This window comes from Cebus imitator, unplaced genomic scaffold (assembly GCF_001604975.1).
Source record: "Cebus imitator isolate Cc_AM_T3 unplaced genomic scaffold, Cebus_imitator-1.0 Scaffold297, whole genome shotgun sequence".
Classification (NCBI taxonomy): domain Eukaryota; kingdom Metazoa; phylum Chordata; class Mammalia; order Primates; family Cebidae; genus Cebus; species Cebus imitator.
The window spans coordinates 1,189,573-1,209,703 of NW_016107612.1; the positions used below are offsets into that span (position 1 = coordinate 1,189,573).

The 20,131-nt window shown below is 49.0% G+C and overlaps 1 protein-coding gene and 1 pseudogene across 4 annotated transcripts in view; both read right to left on the reverse strand.

The window, feature by feature from the left end:
- Nucleotides 1-19,973, reverse strand: part of DRC7 (dynein regulatory complex subunit 7) — a 37,422-nt gene extending 17,449 nt beyond the window's left edge. Inside the window, exons 1-8 of one of the 4 annotated variants that reach the window (XM_037729287.1) lie at nucleotides 19,922-19,973; nucleotides 18,218-18,348; nucleotides 16,664-16,903; nucleotides 15,809-15,983; nucleotides 13,217-13,342; nucleotides 11,365-11,559; nucleotides 8,423-8,581; nucleotides 6,760-6,978 (exon numbers count right to left, since the gene is read on the reverse strand). In XM_037729287.1, the coding sequence (XP_037585215.1) occupies nucleotides 6,760-6,978; nucleotides 8,423-8,581; nucleotides 11,365-11,559; nucleotides 13,217-13,342; nucleotides 15,809-15,983; nucleotides 16,664-16,866 (1,077 nt within the window). In that variant the 5' untranslated portion in view covers nucleotides 16,867-16,903; nucleotides 18,218-18,348; nucleotides 19,922-19,973. Of the gene's footprint in view, nucleotides 1-6,759; nucleotides 6,979-8,422; nucleotides 8,582-11,364; nucleotides 11,560-13,216; nucleotides 13,343-15,808; nucleotides 15,984-16,663; nucleotides 16,904-18,217; nucleotides 18,349-18,699; nucleotides 18,774-18,882; nucleotides 19,020-19,921 lie in introns of those variants that run through there. The other 3 variants (XM_037729288.1, XM_017502599.2, XM_017502600.2) reach the window with 3 other exon arrangements.
- LOC108285425 lies at nucleotides 591-1,821 on the reverse strand (annotated as a pseudogene).
- Nucleotides 19,974-20,131: the final 158 nt, after the last annotated feature.

Consider the following 20,131-nt stretch of genomic DNA (forward strand, 5'->3'; position numbering starts at 1 on the left):
TTTTTAGTAGAGATGGGGTTTCCTCCATGTTGGTCAGGCTGGTCTCGAACTCCCGACCTCAGGTGATCCACCCACCTTGGCCTCCCAAAGAGCTGGGATTACAGGTGTGAGCCACTGCAACCAGCCTTATGCACTAACTCTTCCTGTTTCCCGCAGGGGCCACCAGTCATCCCTCTGAGACTTATTTACTTATTTATTCATTCCCCAAGATGAAATGACCATTAAAAAAATGTGTTGCCAGGCACAGTGGTTCAGGCCTGTAATCTCAGCACTTTGGGAGGCCAAGGTGAAGGAATCACTTGAGGTCAGAAGTCTGAGACCAGCCTGGCCAAAATGGTGAAACCCAGTCTCTACTAAAAATACAAAAAAATTAGCCAGACGTGATGGTGCATGCCTGTAGTTTCAGCTACTCGGGAGGCTGAGGTGGGAAGATCACTTGAACCCAGGAGGCAGAGGTTGCAGTGAGCCAAGATGGTGCCACTACACTCCAGCCTGGGTGACAGAGTGAGACTCTGTCTCAAAAATAAAATAAAAGTGTGGAACACTATATAGAAATCAACATTGTCTCCCACAATTTGGTGCATCCAGGACTATAGAAATGTCACTGTCCCTGCCCTACATCTTCCAATGAACATTCTCAGGTCACAATAATAAGTCTTCCCAAAAGGATTCTTTGGGAAAAACAAGCTATTTCCTCGGCTCATATTTTCCTCTTCTTGTAGCATGCACCAGCAATTCATACAAGTAGTATACACGGGGAAGGAAGAAGGGGGTCCACCAGCAAGCCCACGGCTGCTGACAGCCATAGATCAGAGACAAGCACAGAGGAACAGGGCGACAGACTGGCAAAAAGTCCTGTGACAGCTTGAGAATAACTCTGCATAGTCTTCATTTCATTCCCAACAGAAATCTCACTGTCCAGTGTCTGTGTCTGTGTGTGTGTGTGCGTGTGTGTGTATGAAAGAGAGAGAGAGGCAGACAGACAGGGTCTCTCTCTGTTGCCCAGGCTAGAGTGCAGTGGCACCATCATGGCTCACTGTAGCCTTGACCCCACAGACTCAAGCAATCTTCCCACCTCAGCCTCCCTAGTAGCTGGGACTACAGGTGCATGCCATCATGCCTGGCTAATTTTTTGAAACTTTTTTATAGAGACAAGGTCTCACTTTGTTGCCCAGGCTGGTCTCAAACTCCTGAACTCAAGCAATCCTCTCACCTCATCCTCCCAAAGTACCAGAATTACAGGTGTAAGCCACTGTGCCCCACCAGAGTGCATAGGTATTGATGAGGTAAGCCAGTGAGTTACAGAGACACAAAGAAATGTTGTTGCCTAGGAGGAGAGGAACAAGACACACAAGAAACCCTAGGATGCCCTTTTCCCAACAGACGGTTACTATGGAGCCACAAAGTTCACAGCATTTGGACTCTCTGTGAATGAACTGTAGCATAAATCTCAGTAATCATGCAGAAGGCATGTGCAATGGGAGTAGCGGCAGAATGAGTGATTCTCTCTCGAGTTACCTCCTTGATAACTCGGTCAAAGGAAGATGAGATAGCTTTCAGTACATTTCCAGGTCCTAAGTACTGTAAAACTTGACCATGAACTCCCAAGCAGTTGTGGAGTTAAGCCTGTGAACAACCTGCGCCTCCCATCAATACCAGCAATGAACTGAGTGTAACTAAAGGGACCAGGAAGCTGAAATACTTGCTGCCCCAAAGTATATTGACCTATTGTTGCAGGAAGAGCCTCATACCCCACAAGAGCAACTGGGACAGGATGGCGAGATGGGTGCTCAGGAGCACCAGACTGGCTGCATCTGCCATGCAGATGGGCAGACGGACCAAGCCACCAAGCACCTGAGTGAGCCATTCCTCAGGGTTACCTTAAAAAGGTCCCAGGGTCGCCAGGTGCCATGGCTCATGCCTGTAATCCCAACAACTTGGGAGGCCAAGGTGAGTGGATCATGAGGTCAGGAGTTCAAGACAAGCCTGGCTAAGATGGTGAAACCCCATCTCTACTAAAAATATAAAAATTAGCGGGGTGTGGTGGCATGTGTCTGTAATCCAAGCTACTTGGGAGGCTGAGGCACAGAATTGCTTGAACCCGGGAGGCGGAGGTTGCAGTGAGCCGAGATTGTACCACTGCACTCCAGCATGGATGACAGAGTGAGACTTCATCTCAAAAAAAAAAAAAAAGGGCCCAGCTCTACCTTTGGGAAACTGGCCTTGTCAGAAACAGAGTGCCTTCAAGACCGCAAAAGAGTACTGATAGAGACATGCCCAAGACTGGGTTATTTGCAAAGAAAAAGAGGTTTAGTGGACTTACAGTTCCGCAAAGAGGATAACCAACGCTAATACAAATCAAGGTCCGGTGGCTAGATTAATATCACACGAAATAGATATCAAATGAAGAATATTATTAGGGATAAAGATGATCATTTCATACTGATAAAGAGGTCAATTCATCATGAGGACATAACAATCTCAAACATTTACGCATCTACTAGCAGGGCTTCAAAATACATGAAGCAAATGCTGATGGAACTGAAAGAAGAAATAGAGAAATCCAAAATTGTAGCCCAAGATTTCAATAATATTGTCAGTAATTGAAATAAATGTAGGCAGAAAATCAGCAAAGGTATATAAGATTTCAACAACACTATCAATCAACTTGAGATTATTGACGCTTATAGAACATTCCACCCAACAGCAAAATACACATTCTTATCAAGTACACACGGAACATTCACCATATTAAGAATCTGTTGAATTTCCAAGACAGATCATCCTATGGTCCATAAAACAAACTATAGCAAGTGTAAAATAATAGAAGTCACACCAAGTTATATTCTCTAATCACTACAAAATTAGAAATCAACAGTAGAAATATCTCCAGAGAGTTTCTAAATATCTGTAAACACATCTTCAAATGGTCCATGAACTAGGGAGAAATTAAAAGGGGAATTGGAGAGCATATTGAATGGAAAGAAAATGAACACATGATACAGTAAAATGTTTGGGATGCCGCTAAAGCAGGACTTCCGAGGGAAAGAAGGCTTATATTAGAAAAGAACAGTCTTAGATGAATTATGTCAGCTTCCACCTTAAGAAACTAGAATAGAGTAAATGAAGCTCAAAGTTAGCATAACGTATAAAATAATGAAGATCAGAGTGGACATCAATGAGATAGAAAGCAAAAACAATGGAGAAAAACTATATAAGCCCAAACTGGTTTATGGACAATGAGGTAGGAGGTAGGACTCAACTCAGAAGGTGGGACTTGACTTCCACGTGGGGGCTCAGACAGTGGACCAAATTGAGGACTAGCTAAAACAGGGTCAGGGCAACATCCACAAATTATACCTTTCTATGGCAATGACCAAGTGAACCAGAGGTTGCTATCCTATTTCTAGAAATTTCTGTATAATCTGCCCCTTAATTTGCATATGATTGAAGTGGATATACATATGACTGTAGAACTGCCTCTGAGCTGCTACTCTTGTAACTGCCTTTGCACAATTAAGACTGCAACACTGAAAGAGACCTAACTTAATCGACTCCATCTTCCTTCTAACCTCCAAGATGTCTTTGTTCATTCCTAGGCTGAACTGACTTTGGGAGAAACTTAGTTTATTATAGTTTAAAACAAAGATTAACAGCTGTTTCCCAAAGCAGACCTCCTTGCCTGGAGACTAGATTGTCTTTGTAGGACTAATATTAGCCACAGGATTAGAAATTACGGTTTAGGAGTCATGCAGCTGGAGGCTACAAGATTCTGGCTCTCCCTAAGCTGCTCCTAAAATCAGTGCTTGAGATATTTTGCAGACCCTGCACTTGATGGATCAGCTTGCAGCACCAGATGGATACACTGGCACATCTGTTCTTGTGACCCCACCCAGGAACTGACTTGGTGCAAGAAGACAGCTTTGACTTTCTATGATTTCATCTCTGACCACCCCTGGTTCACTGGCCTCCCACAACCTACCAAGTTTTCCTTAAAAACTCTCCTGCCTGAATGCACAAATGCTCGGGGAAACTAATTTGAGTAATAATAAAACTCCAGTCTCCCACAGAGCTGGCTCTGTGTGAAGTACTCTTTCTCTATTGCAATTCTGCAGTTTAATGAATCAGGCATAGTGTACATGCCTGTAGTCCCAGCTGCTCCAGAGGCTGAGGTGGAAGAATCGCTTGAGCCCAGAGGTTGAGGTTTCAGTGAGCCAAGACTGCATCATTGCACTCCAGCCTGGCCAACAAAGGAAGACTAAAAATACAAAAATTAGCCAGGCGTGGTGGTGTGCGCCTGTAATCCCAGCTACTCAGGAGGCTGAGGCAGGAGAATCACTTGAACTTGGGAGGCAGAGGTTGCAGTGAGCTGAGATCACGCCACTGCACTCCAGCCAACGCCGTCTCTACTAAAAATACAAAAAATTAGCTGGGCATGGTGGGGCACATCTGTAGTCCCTCAGGAGGCTGAGACAGGAGAACTGCTTGAACCCAGGAGGCGGAGGTTGCGGTGAACCGAGATGGTGCCATTGCAGTCCAGCCTGGGTAACAAGAGTGAAACTCCGTCCAAAAAAAAAAAAAAAAAAAAAAAAAAAAAAAAAAAAAAAAAAAAAAAAAAAAAAAAAGAAGACCTTGTCTCAAAAAAAAATAAAAATAAAAAGTCTTCTTTTGGGGTGATGAAAAAATTCTGGAATTAAATAGTGATGATAGTTGCACAGTCTTGTAAATATACTAAAAGCCACTAACTTGTGTACTTTAAAATTGTGGATTTATATTATGTCAATTATACTTCAATTTTAAAAAGGAGGGAAACCCAATCAGTCTAATTTAGCCGTTAATAGAAGAAAAAATTATGATCACTTAATAGATGGAAAAAAGCATTTGATATAAAGGAATTTTGTTTGATTTTTTTAAAAACCTGCTAGCAAACTAAGGAAGAAATCCCTTAGTTAAATAAAGGGTAGCTAGCTATAAAAACCTTACAGTCAAGATAAGCCTCATATAAATAGTGAAACGTTATGATACTAAGGCTTTACTTGTGAATCAGGACTGAGATAAGGATGCCCAGAAACTTCAATTTGACATTATACTGGATATTCTAACCAGAGAAATAAAACAAGAAAAAGGAAAAAGTTTAGGGATTAAAAATGAAGAAACAAAACTGCCATCATTCAGCAACAGGACTGATTGTGTGTGCAGAAAATCCCAAAGTCTATACAGATTAATTTTTAAAATGAATAAGCAGGTTTAAAACTTACTGGATATGTGAACAGTTTGCAAAAAGCAGTTGCTTTTTTGTTTTTTTGAGACAGAGTATTACTCTGTCGCCTAGGCTGGAGTGCAGTGGCGTGATACCCGATCACTACATCCTCTGCCTCCCAAGCAATTCTCCTGTCTCAGCCTCTCAAGCATCTGGGATCACAGGTGCCCACCACCACACCTGGTTATTTTTTGTATTTTTATTAGAGATGGGGTTGCACAATGTTGGCCAGGCTGGTCTTGAACTCCTGACTTCAAGTGATCCACCCACCTCATCCTCCCAAAGTGCTAGAATTACAGGTGTGAACCACTGCACCCAGGCAAAAATCAATTGCATTTTAAAATAAAACCACAATGCAATATCATTACATGTCCACTACAATAGCTAAAATGGAAAGGAAAGTATCCAGTATTGCCAAGGATGTGGATGGAGCTCTGAGAATTTTTTTACACTCATAAATTGCTGGTGGGAGTGTAAACTGATGCAATCACTTGAGAAATTGGCCAAGCCCTCGTGGCCTAGTGGGTAGTATCTACTAAAACTGAGCATGTGCCCATCATGTGACCCAGCCATTCCACTCCTCAGTAGTTACCCAACAGAAATGTGTATATGTGTTCTTTGAAATACACGTATACAAATGTTCATAGCGGCACTATTCAAAATAGTCCCAAACTGGAAACAATCTCAATGTGCAACTGTAGAACGGATAAAAAAGTCCTGGCGTATTCAAATAATGGAAAAGTAATAAAACATGAAAACGCACAAACCACACAACCATAATGAATTTCAGAAACATAACAATGAGTGAAGGAATCCAGGCATAAGAGTATATGCTGTGTGATTCAACTGATGTAAACTCCAAAAACAGATGAAACTAATGGATGTTGTTAGAAGTCAGGATAGTGTTTAACTCTGGGGACAATGGCAGGATTGGTGGCCAAGAGGGGACATGAGGTGGCTTCTGCTAGTCCTTGCTGTGCAGGTGTGTTCAGTATGTGATAATTCAATGATATGGCCTCCTTTGTACCCTCTTGTAGGTGAGTGTGTGTACCAGTGCCCCATGCATAAGTCAAAAATACATTGGGAGAAGATAGTAATTATACAGAGGGACTTTCTGGGGTTTGGGCAATGTTCTATTTCTTGATCTGCGTGCAGGAAACCAAGGTGTGTTCAATTTGTGGAATTTCATTGAGCTGTATGTATGCTTAGGATGAGTGCACTTTTTTGCATGTAGGTTACCCTTCAATGTAGAGTTTTAAAAAATGCATTCAAACAATCCACATTTTAGAAGGATACACAAATCAGGAGAGACAATAAGAATATCAGAATGGTTATTCATGGGCAAGGGAGTGGGCCATGGAGACTCAGCTATGGAGAAGGTCCAAAGCCCTCGTGGCCTGGTGTCCAGCTCTCCCCCAGGTCTGGCTGCCATCACTTGCCTCTATTCCTGCCACCTGCACTGTGCCTGCCACATTCACCAGTTCCCCCTCCCCAGGTACCTTGCAGCAGTTCCAGCAATCCTGCATGTTGATCCAGTAGTTCCTGTGGTTCCAGAGGCTTTCAATGCCCAGGAAGTGTTCATCCTGGGTGCTGTAGCTGCGTGCTGTGAATGGGTCGATGAAGAAGTTCTCAGGCACCTCGCGCTTCCCTGACAACACGAGGACCCAGGAGTGCACCCGCAGGCCGTGCAGGGCATCCGGGTTTGCTTTCTCTGCTTCCTGCCCAGGAAAGGTGGGTGACTATGAGTCAGATGACTGGAAGAGGGACATCAGGGGCCCAGACATCTCCCTGGGGCTGGGGAACCAGCAGGAGATCTGAGTTCTGATGCAGACTGCACCATCAGCCGGAGTGTGACCACCCACCTCGCCTCCCATCACGCCACCGCTGAGCCCATTTGTAAAATCAATACAATGAAAGAGTCTGACTGGATCTGTGGTTTACAAATTGGACTCTTCAGGGCACTGGGCATCTGGGGTTTACTGGATTTACATGTTGTGACTCTGGGTGAGGTCTCATTCACAGAAAGAAAATGGGAGACCAAGTGGCTTCCTTATCTGCCTCCCTCTGAGAGAACTGTGACTGTCTTCTTGTTCATCATTGTGTATAAATAGGTCTGGACCAGAAGAGAAGCTCAAGGAATATTCTATGGAAGGAAAGGAAAGAAGGGAGGGGGGAAAGATGATGAGAAGAAGAATAGGAGTGTGGATGTTGGAAGAAGAGATGGGAGGATGCATGGGAAAATGGATGGCAGGATGAATGAGAGGAGTGATGGCAAGATGGATGGATAGGAGGATGGATGGGAGGATAGACAGATGGGAGGGTGGGTGGGAGGAGAGATCAGAGGATGGATGGGAGGTGGATGGATGGAGGATGGGTGGATGGGAGGGTGGGTGGGAGGAGAGATCAGAGGATGGATGGGAGGTGGATGGATGGAGGATGGGTGGATGGGAGGATGGGTGGATGGGACGATGGGCGGATGGGAGGATGGGTGGGAGGATGGATGGATGGAGGATGGGTGGATAGGAGGATGGGTGGAAGGATGGATAGATAGGATGGACGGATGGGAGGATGGATGGATGGGAGGATGGATGGATGGATGGGAGGATGGATGGATGGGAGGATGGGTGGGAGGATGGATGGATGGGAGGATGAATGGATAGGAGGAAGGATGGATGGGAGGACAGGTAGAAGAATGGATAGATGGGAGGAGGGATGGATGGGAGGAGGGGTGGGAGGATGGATGAATGGGAGGATGGATGGACGGGAGGATGGGTGGAAGGATGGATGGATGGAAGGATAGACAGATGGGAGGATGGATGGATGAGAGGATGGGAGGATGGATAGGAAGATGACTAGACGGGAGGATGTATGCAAGTATGTCCCCAGTAAGAGTCTACAGCAAAGAGGACGCCAGAGCTGCCCTGCATAGAATGGGCTGCCCCAGGCAGTACTGTGGCCTGATGTTCAGGGTCTATCATGAGAAGCTGGATGACCACCAGTGGGAGATTCCTGCAGGGCTGGGTAGAGGTTGGGGGTGGTTGTGAGGCGGACCTAGTTGGGGGATCCATACACACATCCCTTCCATGACCTGTGCCTCTTTTCCCATCCCTGGTAGTCCCTTCTCAATAGCTGAGCCCAGGGGGTTGAGGGCTGAGGACCCACCATGCGGCGCTCCTCCTCCTCCTTCAGCCGCTTCTCCTCCTGGGCTCTGATCTCCTGCTGCCTTTTCATCTCTTGCTCCTGTTCAAACCTGCTGCACAGGTCCCTGGGGGGTCTGATGGTATACTTCTTAGGTAGCACCTTTTCCTCCCTCTTGATGGTCTGTCACCCCCAAAAAAGAGGAAGGGTCAGTGGCCCTGTATCCGCCCATCACACGTGCCGCTCCAAGAGGTAAGACCCGCCCAGCCAGTCCCTTGGACCGGGGAATGGCAGCTACTCCTGTAGCCTGCGGCCTTTCTGGCCCTAAATGCAGAGGGAGCCCCAGCTCCAGCTCCGTGACCTTGGGAGGTCCTTTCACCTCTCTGAATCTTGGGTTCATGGTGTGAGAATAATGGGAACTTTCTCCCCAGCCTCTTTCTGAAAAGTAAAGACAGAAAAAATGCCCAAGGGAGGTACCTGTGGGGCAGGAGCTCAGGAGGTGTGACTTTCTCCTCTTCCTTCCTCACCACCCACTCTAGCCATGACTTGGGTGTGATCCAAAAGTGGGGAGAATTGTCAGGAGTTGGAGGTTTCAGATCTTGTCATTGGAGGACCTCATATGTTGACTTAAAGTAAGAGTTTGCTGGGCCAGGAAGGAGAAGAAACTGTGTGTGTATGTGTGTACACCTGCACGTGTACAAATGTGTGCTAGATGGCAAGAAGTATTCCCAGGAAACAGCACTGCAGAGGCTGCAGAAGTGGGCCTGTGACCATCATGAAGGAGAAATAGTGAATCTCCAGGGTTTAACGTTCACCTGACCCAGGCTTCTGTCCCTGAGTCTCCATTTTCCCACTGTGTGACTTTGGCCACATTACATTACCTTTCAATTTCATCAACATACTCACCTATAAAATAAAAGTGGCAATACCTACCACACTGGGCCATCATGGGGAGCAACGAGCACAATGGACATGAAAGTGGATTTTAAACCCGAAAGTTCTCTGCATCTTTTTGTTACTGATATAATGTTGATCATTAAGCATTTGGCTGAGCTGAGAGAGCTGAGGCGCCCATGTGGGAGCTTAGAGGCTTTTGTTTTTTTGCAGACAGAGTATTGCTCTGTCGCCCAGGCTGGAGTGTGATCGTGTGATCTCAGCTCACTGCAACCTCCACCTCCCAGATTCAAGCAATTCTCCTGCCTCAGCCTCCCAAGTAGTTGGGATTACAGGCATGCGCCACCATGCCCAGCTAATTTTTGTATTTTTAGTACAGATGGGGTTTTGCCATGTTGGCCAGGCTGGTCTCAAACTCCTGGGCTCAAGTGGTTCACCTGCCTCAGCCTCCCAAAGCCCTGGGATTACAGGTGTGAGCCACCGTGCCGGCCCGAGGCTTTTGAAGCTAAAACCCATGTTGGAGCTTGTGCTCTACCTTCTCTTGGGGAGGTGGGCCTGAGAGAGCAAGGCTCTCCTTGTACCTCCCCTGCTGTCTCACCTTCTCCCACCAGAGCACCCACCCTAGGGTCCCCAGGTGCTCACCCAGGTGTAATGCAGGTGCACAGTGATCCTGCTGGGTGCCTCAGACCCCTGGCTTCCTATCCCTGAGCTGCAGATACCCAAGGGAGCCTGACTCTGATCCCAGAGTCCTGGAATTAGTCCACCTCATGAAGAGCATTTTGCCTGTAGTATGACTATTTTCTAAATGTAAAGAGATGCTTTTGTGATTCTGATGATTAAAATTCATTTCGGACTGTTTCTTGAGTCTATAGCAGCTTCTGGTCCTATGGAGTTTTTAATGAGCAGATCTAAAAACACAGCCACCAGCTACCGAAAGGTTGGTGAGGTTTTGGGGTTTTTTTGTTTGTTTGTTTTTTGTTGTTTTTGCTGTTAAAAAGGGGCCTTGAGGGCCAGGCACCGTGGCTCATGCCTATAATCCCAGCACTTTGGAAGGCTGAGGTGGGAGGATTGCTTGAGTCCAGAAGTTTGAGACCAGCCTGGAAAACATAGTGAGAACCTCGTCTCTACAACAAACAAACAAACTTAGTTGGACGTGGTGGCACATGCCTGTAGTCCCAGCTGCTTGGGAGGCTGAGGCGGGAGGACTAGTTGAGTCCAGGAGGTCGAGGTTGCAGTGGGCTAAGATCATGCCACAGCTTGGGTGACAGAGCAGGAGAGACCCTGTGCCCCCCAAAAAAAGCAGAGTTGGGGGAGCTTTTTACCTTGGGAGTGTGGGACTGAGAACCAAATGTCTGTCCACTTGTCTGGATTTTTTTCTTTCTTTTTTTTTTTTTGAGACAGAGTCTTGCTCTGTTGCCCAGGCTGGAGTGCAGTGGCATGATATCAGCTCACTGCAGCCTTTGCCTCCTGGTTTCAAGCAATTCTCCTGCCTCAGTCTCCTGAGTAACTGGGACTACAGGCACACGCCACCATGCCCAGCTAATTGTTTTGTATTTTTGATAGAGACAGGGGTTTTGCCATCTTGGCCAGGCTGGTCTTCAACTCCCGACCTCAAGTGATTCGCCCGCCTCAGACTCCCAAAGTGCTAAGATTACAGGCATAAGCCACCATGCGCAGCCTATTTTCTTAAATAAAAATGGCTGGCTGGATTTTTATCAAATGCATATGGTAAATTTGGAATTGTTTGACTTAAGATATAAGCTATGTGGCATTTGTGAAATTTACCAAGCGGGGAGGACAGTAGCTGAAACTGAGTTACAACAGACAGACAAGAACAGCCAGCTTAGAAACAGGGCTGGATGTATCAAGACACCGAGGACAGACACATCGTCGGTGGTTTGAAATACAAACTCCAGGGCAGTGGAAGGGGTGGTGGTCAGGGATCTGTGTCCATATGGCCAGGGCCAGGGATGAGGCGGCAGGGATGGACGTCTCTAAGGATGGTATGACAGCACCGGGAACGTGCATTGTGCATACTTTGGGAAACCCGGGCAGCTCAAGCCCGACCTTACCTCCTTGGGCTTCACGGTGAGTGGGCACACCTCCCGCGTCAGGTCCATGTGGCACAGGTCCTGCGAGCCGTAGCCGTTGACACAGTAGGCGTCATAGCCGGAGCCGATGAGCATGGAGCAGAGCAGCGTGCTGAAGTCAAAGCAGTTCCCCTTCTGGTACTTGAGCACGGTGGTCGAGGAGTACAGGTGTGAGGGCTGGTCACAGCGGGACGGTCAGCACAGCCGGGACCCCGATGCCCCAGCCTGTCCTCCCCACCGGTCACAGCCCACCACCTGTCAGGGCGGGGGGGCAGGGCCAATCCGCAGGCTGGACCTGCTTCGGGCCCCTAACCCTTGTGGGGTCAGGGAGCCTGCTAAGAAAGGAATGACAACAACCAGATGCCATGCAATTCACCTGGGCCTATTATTTGAAGGGGCTATAGACTTCCTGATAGGGAACACCTGGACTGCAGAAGTATCTGGTCTAATGAGCTCTGATTGGTGCATTTACTGGTTTTCTCCAATGTTCCCCTTTCCTCCTATCCCCTCTTTCTTTCCCCCTTTATCAATTCTCCACTGTTGACCTCGTCTTTTCTTCCTCCCTCCCTCTGTTCTGAAGGAGAAGCTGACAGAGTTGGTCAGAAGCGCAAAGATGGGGTTAGGGCCATGGGCAACCGGGCCCTGCCCTCTCTCTCTTTCCTGCACCACTTGAAGTCATGGCAGGGAAGCTCTGAATGCAAGGGAGAAAAGAGGTGGGAACCAGAAGTCCAGGCTTGCTGTGTGTCCTCAGACAAGTGGCTGTCTCTCTCTGGGCCTGTTTCCCCGTAGGGGCCTTGAGAGGCTGTGGCCTGAGCCTGGCTGAAGTTCCTTTTCCCAGACCATGCCTGGCTTCCCGCTGAAGGGAATAATGTACACAGTGGTCCATTTCCAAGACAAAGTGCCTTGAATTGGCTTAGGTTAGCAAACTACAAAACAAAACATAATATCCTAGCCCCCTGCTTGAATAGCCAACGTCTGCTTGCCGGCCTCCTCCTTCCTCCCCATTCCCTACTGCCTTAGTTGCTCTCAACCAAACCAAAAAAGTTTAGTCTAAGATAAAAGTTTACTAGTCTGCAAAATAGCTTGCTTTGTCTGTTCTTATCAGCCTGCCCAGCTACATAGGTCATAAGTCAAATACTTATAGAGCCCCTGAGCAACTAGGATTGCAATGCATTGTGGGATGCAACAAAATGCAGTAAGACAACCCTAAAGAAAACACCTAAAGCCCCTACTCAACAACCAATAGGCGATGTCTGGGAAGTTGTGACCCCACAGTACTCAGCCTATGAGGGACCGGGGGAGGGACTTGGGCACTAGGGGATAAATTGTTTAAAACTGTGCTGGGTGTGCCTGCACATCAGACACCTGATCTTGCGAGACCATCATTAAAAGTCTCACTTTCGCTGTTCTCCAGGTCTTTAAGTCCATTCCTTTTTTCTTTCTTTCTTTGAGACAAAGTCTCACTCTGTCTCACTTTGAGACAAAGTCCCCCAGGCTGGAGTGTAGTAGAGTGATCTCAGCTCACTGCAACCTCCACCTCCTGGGTTTAAGTGGTTCCCCTGCCTCAGCCTCCCAAGTAGCAGGGACCCGCCACCATGCCCAGCTAATTTTTGTATTTTTAGTAAAGATGGGGTTTCACCATGTTGGCAAGGCTGGTCTCAAACTCCTGACCTCGTGATCTGCCCACCTCAGCCTCCTGAAGTGCTGGGATTACAGGCATGAGCCACGGCGCTCGGCCTCTAAGTCCATTCTTTGGGTTTGGATGGATGAGTTTGTTTCTCCCACCATCTTAGGTCTGGTGGGCTCAAGCATCCAGCCTGTGAGTGGCACTTACCGGCTTGAGGGGGTCAGGCAGGGGCACCATGGTGAGGAAGTCAGAGACAAACTGGGCACAGCTGTCCCAGTTGTAGAGCTCAGGGTAGGGCATCAGTGTGGGCCGGAGGGTTGTGCTTACGAACTTCTGCAAGGAGAGAGATGGTGCCAGTGAGGTCAAGGCAATAGGAACCTGTGAGATCCAATGCCTGGTTGGGACTTTCCCTGAATCCACAGGGGGACCCTTGAAGCTCCAGCCAATGCAGGAAACCAGGCCGGCATACCCTGGGGTGGCAGAGCAGCCCTTGGTCGGGAAGATGATGCCCAGATCTGGTGCATGGCAGCCATCAGTGGCGCAGTGGCAATGCCTGGGAGGCCCCCATCATGACACCGGCACCTGGTGATGGCACAAGCATATTCTGAATCCAGACTTTGATGGGCTTTGAAGTTTTGTTGCCTTCAACCCATAGTGCACCATGGAGACAGCTGAGGCCCAGAGAGGGCTTGAGAGCTGCCTGAGGTGACTGAGCAAGTCAGGGCTGAATGAGGAGATGAGGTCTGTTTCCTGGGGTTCCTGGGAGCACTATGCTCTCCTCCTAGGAGTGATGCTCTCCCTGGGGCCTATAGAGGTTCTGACCTGGGGCCAGCTGATGGCCAAGTACAGTCTGCAGCCCCAGAGGTCAGCCTGTCCAAGGAACGGCAGAGAAATAAGACAAAGTAGACCAGGACAGGCATAAGAACCTAAATTCTGGGATCCTCCTTCCAGCCCTGTGACCCAGGTCATGTCTCAGAGGCTCTCTGGGCCTCCGTTTCTCCATCTGTAGATGGAATGGCATGGAATTCATTCAGGGGGCTTGAAACGGCTGCCCATGACTGAGGGACCCTCAGACCTGCTTTATTTGGCCCACGTGGCGATGTTTAGCATTTATATCAGCTGCCAGCATTTAAAAGCCAGAAACTAAAAACCCTAGAAGAAAACCTAGGCAAAACCATTCAGGACGTAGGCATAGGTAAGGACTTCATGACTAAAACACCAAAAGCATTGGCAACAAAAGACAAAATAGACAAATGGGACTTAATTAAACTCCAGAGCTTCTGTACAGCAAAAGAAATAATCATTAGAGTGAACCAGCACCAAACAGAATGGGAAAAAATTTTTGCAATCTACCATCTGACAAAGGACTAATATCCAGAATCTATAAAGAACTAAAACAGATTTACAAGAAAAAAACAAACAAACCCATTCAAAAGTGGGCGAAGGATATGAACAGACACTTTTCAAAAGAAGACATATATGAGGCCAACAAACATATGAAAAAATGCTCATCATCACCGGTCATTAGAGAAATGCAAATCAAAACCACATTGAGATACCACCTCACGCCAGTTAGAATGGCGATCATTAAAAACTCTGGAGACAGCAGATGCTGGAGAGGATGTGGAGAAATAGGAACACTTTTACACTGTTGGTGGGAGTGTAAATTTGTTCAACCATTGTGGAAGACAGTGTGGCGATTCCTCAAGGATCTAGAAATAGAAATTCCATTTAACCCAGCAATCCCATTACTGGGTATATATCCAAAGGATTATAAATCGTTCTATTATAAAGACACATGCACACGTGTGTTCACTGCAGCACTGTTTACAATAGCAAAGACCTGGAACCAACCCAAATGCCCATTGATGATAGACTGGACAAGGAAAATGTGGCACATATACACCATGGAATACTATGCAGTGATAAAAAATGATGAGTTCATGTCCTTTGTAGGGACATGGATGAACCTGGAAACCATCATTCTCAGCAAACTGACACAAGAGCAGAAAATCAAACACCACATGTTCTCACTTATAGGCAGGTGTTGAACAACGAGAACACATGGACACAGGGAGGGGAGCATCACACATTGGGGTCTGTTGGGGGTACCAAGGGAGGGACAGTGGGGGTGGGGAGGTCAGGGAGCAATAACATGGGGAGAAATGCCAGATGTAGGTGACGGGGGGATGGAGGCAGCAAACCACATTGCCATGTGTGTACCTATGCAACAATCCTGCATGATCTACACATGTACCCCAGAACCTAAAGTGCAATATAAAATAAAATAAAATAATAAAAGCCAGAGACTCCCACACAAATCCCAAGTCTCCTCTCATCTTGATCGAGTCCCACATAGCTGGGACTTAGGTGCCACCACACCTGGCTAATTTTTGTATTTTTTTGTAGAGATAGGGGATCTCGCTATGTTGCCAGGCCGATCTCGAACTCCTGGCCTCAAGTGATCCTCCCAACTCTTCCTTCTAAAGTGCTGGGACTATAGATGTGAGCTATGGTGCCTCGCCAGCATCTCCAGGCCTGCATTTTCCCTGCAGCAATCAGAACCTGCCTCTTTGGGTGGGGCATGGGGTCTCCAGGCCACCACCGTCCTCCAGGGTCATCTGCACTGAGCCAGCTGGGGCCTGTTTGAGTTTATGTTGCCCCCAACTAGAAGCCCTCTGGCCCACAGGAGGTCTGTGATTTGGCTCAGTGACCTTGGAGAACCTGCCCCACTTCCCTGTGCCCTCTTGCTCTTCAACCCTCAGGCCCCCAGCCCTGCCCTCCACGTGCCAGCCTTACGGGCACTTCACACTCATTCAGAGGGTGCAGGAAGAGGGGCACGCGGTCCGGGCACAGGTGGCTGTACTGGCGGGAGAAGTTGTCTGCCAGCTGCAGGAGCTGTTCCTCCTTGGGCATGTTGGTTTTGTAGGAAACTGGCAACATGGAGATGTCAATGATGTCCTTGGTAAAGGCCCTGTGGTACAACAGGGATGGCATTAGGGAAGCCATGCCTGGCACGCAGGAGCCCTGGGTCCACTGAGTTGCCACTGGCTCTACCCCTTTCTTGTTTAATCCTCACAGCTACTGAGGAGCAGGTATCACGAACATCTACACTTTTATTTATGTAAGAGACAGGGTCTTGCTCTGTTGCCCCAGCTGGAGTGCGATGGCACAATCATGGCTCCCTGTGAACTCCTGGCTCATGTGATCCTCACACGTGAGTTTCCCATGTGGCTGAGACTATAGGCACCACCGCACCTGGCTAATTTTTGTATTTTTTATAGAGATAGGGGGTCTCCCTATGTTGCCCAGGCTGGTCTCAAACTCCTGGCCTCAAGTGATCCTCCCACATCTTCCTTCTAAAGCGCTGGGACTATAGACATGAGCCACAGCACATGGCTAGCATCTGCACTTTTAGATGGATAAAGGCACTGAGGCACGGAAAGGCTGAGTGACTTGCCCAAGGTCACACAGCTACTGGGGGGAGTGTGGACACCTGGCCCAGGCCATTTGAAAGCAGAAAGCCTTCACTGTTAACTGCCTCGCTCTAGCCCTTGGTCCCCCCCATCAAACCAGGCGCCACCACGCTGCCTGGGTCCTCCTGTGCCCATCCCCAGTCTGCCCTTTTCAGGGCCCCCACCCTGCCACACTCACGGAAGCTCCGCTGAGACGGGGATCCGGATCTCCGACAGCTTCTTCTCCAGGTCTCTGAGCGTCTCCTGCGTCAAGGTGGTTTCCTCCTTCCGCACCTCGACTGGCCTCATCATTTTCTCGGTCCTCGCCCGTTCAGCCCGCTCGGCCGCCTCCTCCTGCTCAGCCGCCTCCTCCTCCTCCACCTTCTCCCTCAGGACCTCCATTCTGGAGTGTCTCTGGCTGTCTAGAGATGGAGTGTCTCTGTGGGGAAGGGTAAGTATACTCCATGGCCGACTGTCAGACCAGGCAGAAGCCACCAACACCACTGGGACATCCCCAGGAGGCCTGGGAGACAGTTTGGGGCAGGTTTAGAGCACACAGGACGGGAGTGATTCCCTCTTTGACTTCCTTTCAAACATGGAGAAAGTCTCTGGTGCTATCCCGTCTATAACACGATCTAATCCTGGCAAATATTCCTTTACAACAAAGACAACACAGGCCTCAGGCTGGGAGCCATCATCAGGTCAGGGCAGGGCATTTGACAATTTGCTTTTAGTACGTTTGACAGTTATCTTTTTTTATTTTTTATTTTTTTGAGGCAGGGTTTCACTTTGTCATTCAGGCTTGGGGTGCAGTGGTGCAATCATGGCTCACTGCAGCTTCAAACTCCCAGGCTCAAGCAATCCTCCCACCTCAGCCTCCCTAGTAGCAGAGACCACAGGCACGCACCACCACACCTGGGTTTTTTTGTTTGTTTGTTTTTTTGGTAGAGACAGGGTCTGGCTATGTTGCCCAGGCTCAAACTCCTGGCCTTAAGTAATCTTCCTGCTTTGGTCTCCCAAAGTGCTGGGATTACAGGCCTGAGCCATTGTGTCAGCCGACAGTTATCTATGACAAGCACTGCCAATGCTGTGGGGAGTACTATAGTAGTGGCCAGTTTCCTATTCAAATAAATGGATTGGCTGGGCACGGTGGCTCACGCCTGTAATCCCAGCACTTTGGGAGACTGACAAGGGTGAATCACTTGAGGTCAGGAGTTCGAGACCAGCCTGGCCAACGTGGTGAAACCTTGTCTCTACTAAAAATACAAAAATTAGCCAGGGGTGGTGGCAGGCACCTGTAATCCCAGCTACTCAGGAGGCAGATGCAGGAGAATCACTTGAACCTGGGAGGTGGAGGTTGCAGTGAGCCAAGATCATGCCACTGCCCTCCAGCCTGGGTGACAGAGTGAGACTCTTGTCTCAAATAAAAAATGAATAAATAGGTTGAAAGAAAATCCTAATATTAAGGTGATGTGAACTATGACCCACCCAAAAATGAAGATGGCAGGTGAATGATATCTCGCCCAACCAAACTGGAAACCGAGGCACAGAGTGCAAGGTACCTGCCACCAGGGCACATAAACAGGGAGTGGGGGGTGGGGGTGACAGAGCCTGCTGTCTTTTGGCCAAAGCCTGTGTCGGCCCAGAGGACAGCCTTCATTCTGTGATCCACGTAGAGATGCCACATGTGCTCACCATATGTCCTGCGGCCACAGAGCAGAGCCTCGCTGAGAGGGGACTGCTAGTTACCTACCCAAAGATCCAGTCTCCTCTCCTGTACAGCAGTGCCCCAGTTGCGTGGGGGGCAGCAGTGTGCCTGGTTTGAATTGCTCAGCCTCCCAGATTCTCTTGCAGCTAGGCGTGGCCCTGTGATGTGACCTGGTTCTGGCCAATGAGATGTGGGCAGAAGTTACTGGGGAGCCCTCTGGCCTTCTCCTCTTCCCACTTGGAACATGGAGATAAAGTGGGAAGTGGGGCGGCCAAGGTGAGACCATGAGGTGACCACACATGAGGGCCAAAGGTGCCTGCTAAAGATGGCAGGGCAGAGAGATGGGGGTCCCCAGAAGTGCCACAGAGGCCTGGAGTGCCATCTCTAGCCTTTCCTTTTATGAGAAACCTCAGCCTCTACAGGGATCCCTGTTCCACGCCACCCAATGCCACCCCAGCTGATCCACTATCTGCAGCCTCCCAGCTGGGATCTTTCCATATCTCCCCTGGAAAATCTGTTTTCCTTACAGCAAACGGGTCCAGAGAGGAGGAAAACAGATGGAACCCACAGGGCGAAGGGGGCGAGTACTGAGGAGAAAAAAGCAGAGTTCCCCCGGCTTTGTCATCACTCCCCACCCTGGGGTGAAGCCAGGAACCAGAGGGCAGAAGGGACCAATAAAGGCTGGCCCCAACTCCCCGCTCCACACCCACCCGAACCACCTCGGCCTCTTGGGGAGGTGAGTCACAGGCCAGCAGCCAGGACCGAGCCTGGCTGGGAACTCTGGCTTTGCCAATAGCTCCTGTTGGACTCTTGGGTCACTCTCTGCGCCTTTCTGTGCCTCAGTTTCTCTTTCTGCAATAGGAAGGGAGGGCAGATACTTTCTGTCCAGTTCTGACATTCTGTGCTCTGGGACTCAGAAGTGCACGAATGCTTCCCTGGTTGGAGCCACCCAAGGCCCAGGTGGGCCAACACCATTCAGGATCCCAGATGCCCAGGGGAGAGCCTCTAGCCGAGCAGCACTTCCCAGTCAGATCCATCTGTCAGCCTCTTGGGCCCAGAGGGAATGAGCCCAGGGAGGGCAGTAACCACCATTACAGGCACCTACAGTTGGCTGAACGCCTACTGTGTGCCCGGCCCTGTGCTGAGGGTTACACGGAGATCATCTCACTTTTCCTCCACTGACTCTATGAGGCAGACACTTAGGACACCCACATTGCAGATGAGAAGACTAGGGCCCAGAGAGGGTAAGTGCACTGCCTAAGGTCACAGCTAGTAAGTGGCAGGGCTGGGATTTGAACCCCTGTATTTCCAGTTGTGAACCCTGTGTGTCTCAGGCTGGAAGAGATGTGAGATAGGGAAGGGCTAGAAGGGATGGTTGGGGTGGGGGAGTTGGGGGCAAGGGATAAGTAGGATCCAAGAGAAGGTCAAGGTGTCAGTCCCAGACCACCAGCAGAGGCAGAGCTGGGGAGAAGAACCCACAGCACGTTATTCCCTACACAGGCGGCCTCTTCAGCTACAGCCCAGTGTGGGGAAGGCAGTTTTGTCTGAAGGATTTGGCCCCAACCCACAGACCCTTCCCTGCACCCCTTCTCCACCAGCAACTTCCTCTTCCCCAACATATACACACACCCCAACAACTTCCCCCAGAAAGATCAGGGCAGGAAGTCCCCAGGCAGAAGGGGGCCACCAGCCTCCCCCCTCCCTGACAGACAGGGTCCAGCCACCCCGAGTCCCTTGCTCCCTCCTCACCCCTCCAAGGACAGCCTGTGCTAGCTGTTAGCTGTCTCCATGGTAACAGCCTGGGAAGCTGAGGGCTGGTTCTCGGAGAGGAGGCTTCTGGGAAATGTAGTCTTCCAAGGTTGTGTGGTCCCTCTGCCAGTGGTGCGCTGGTATAGTGGGGCATCAACTCGTTAGCTGTTAAACTTTCTGAAATTTTTGTGAAACACAGCCATTATTAAA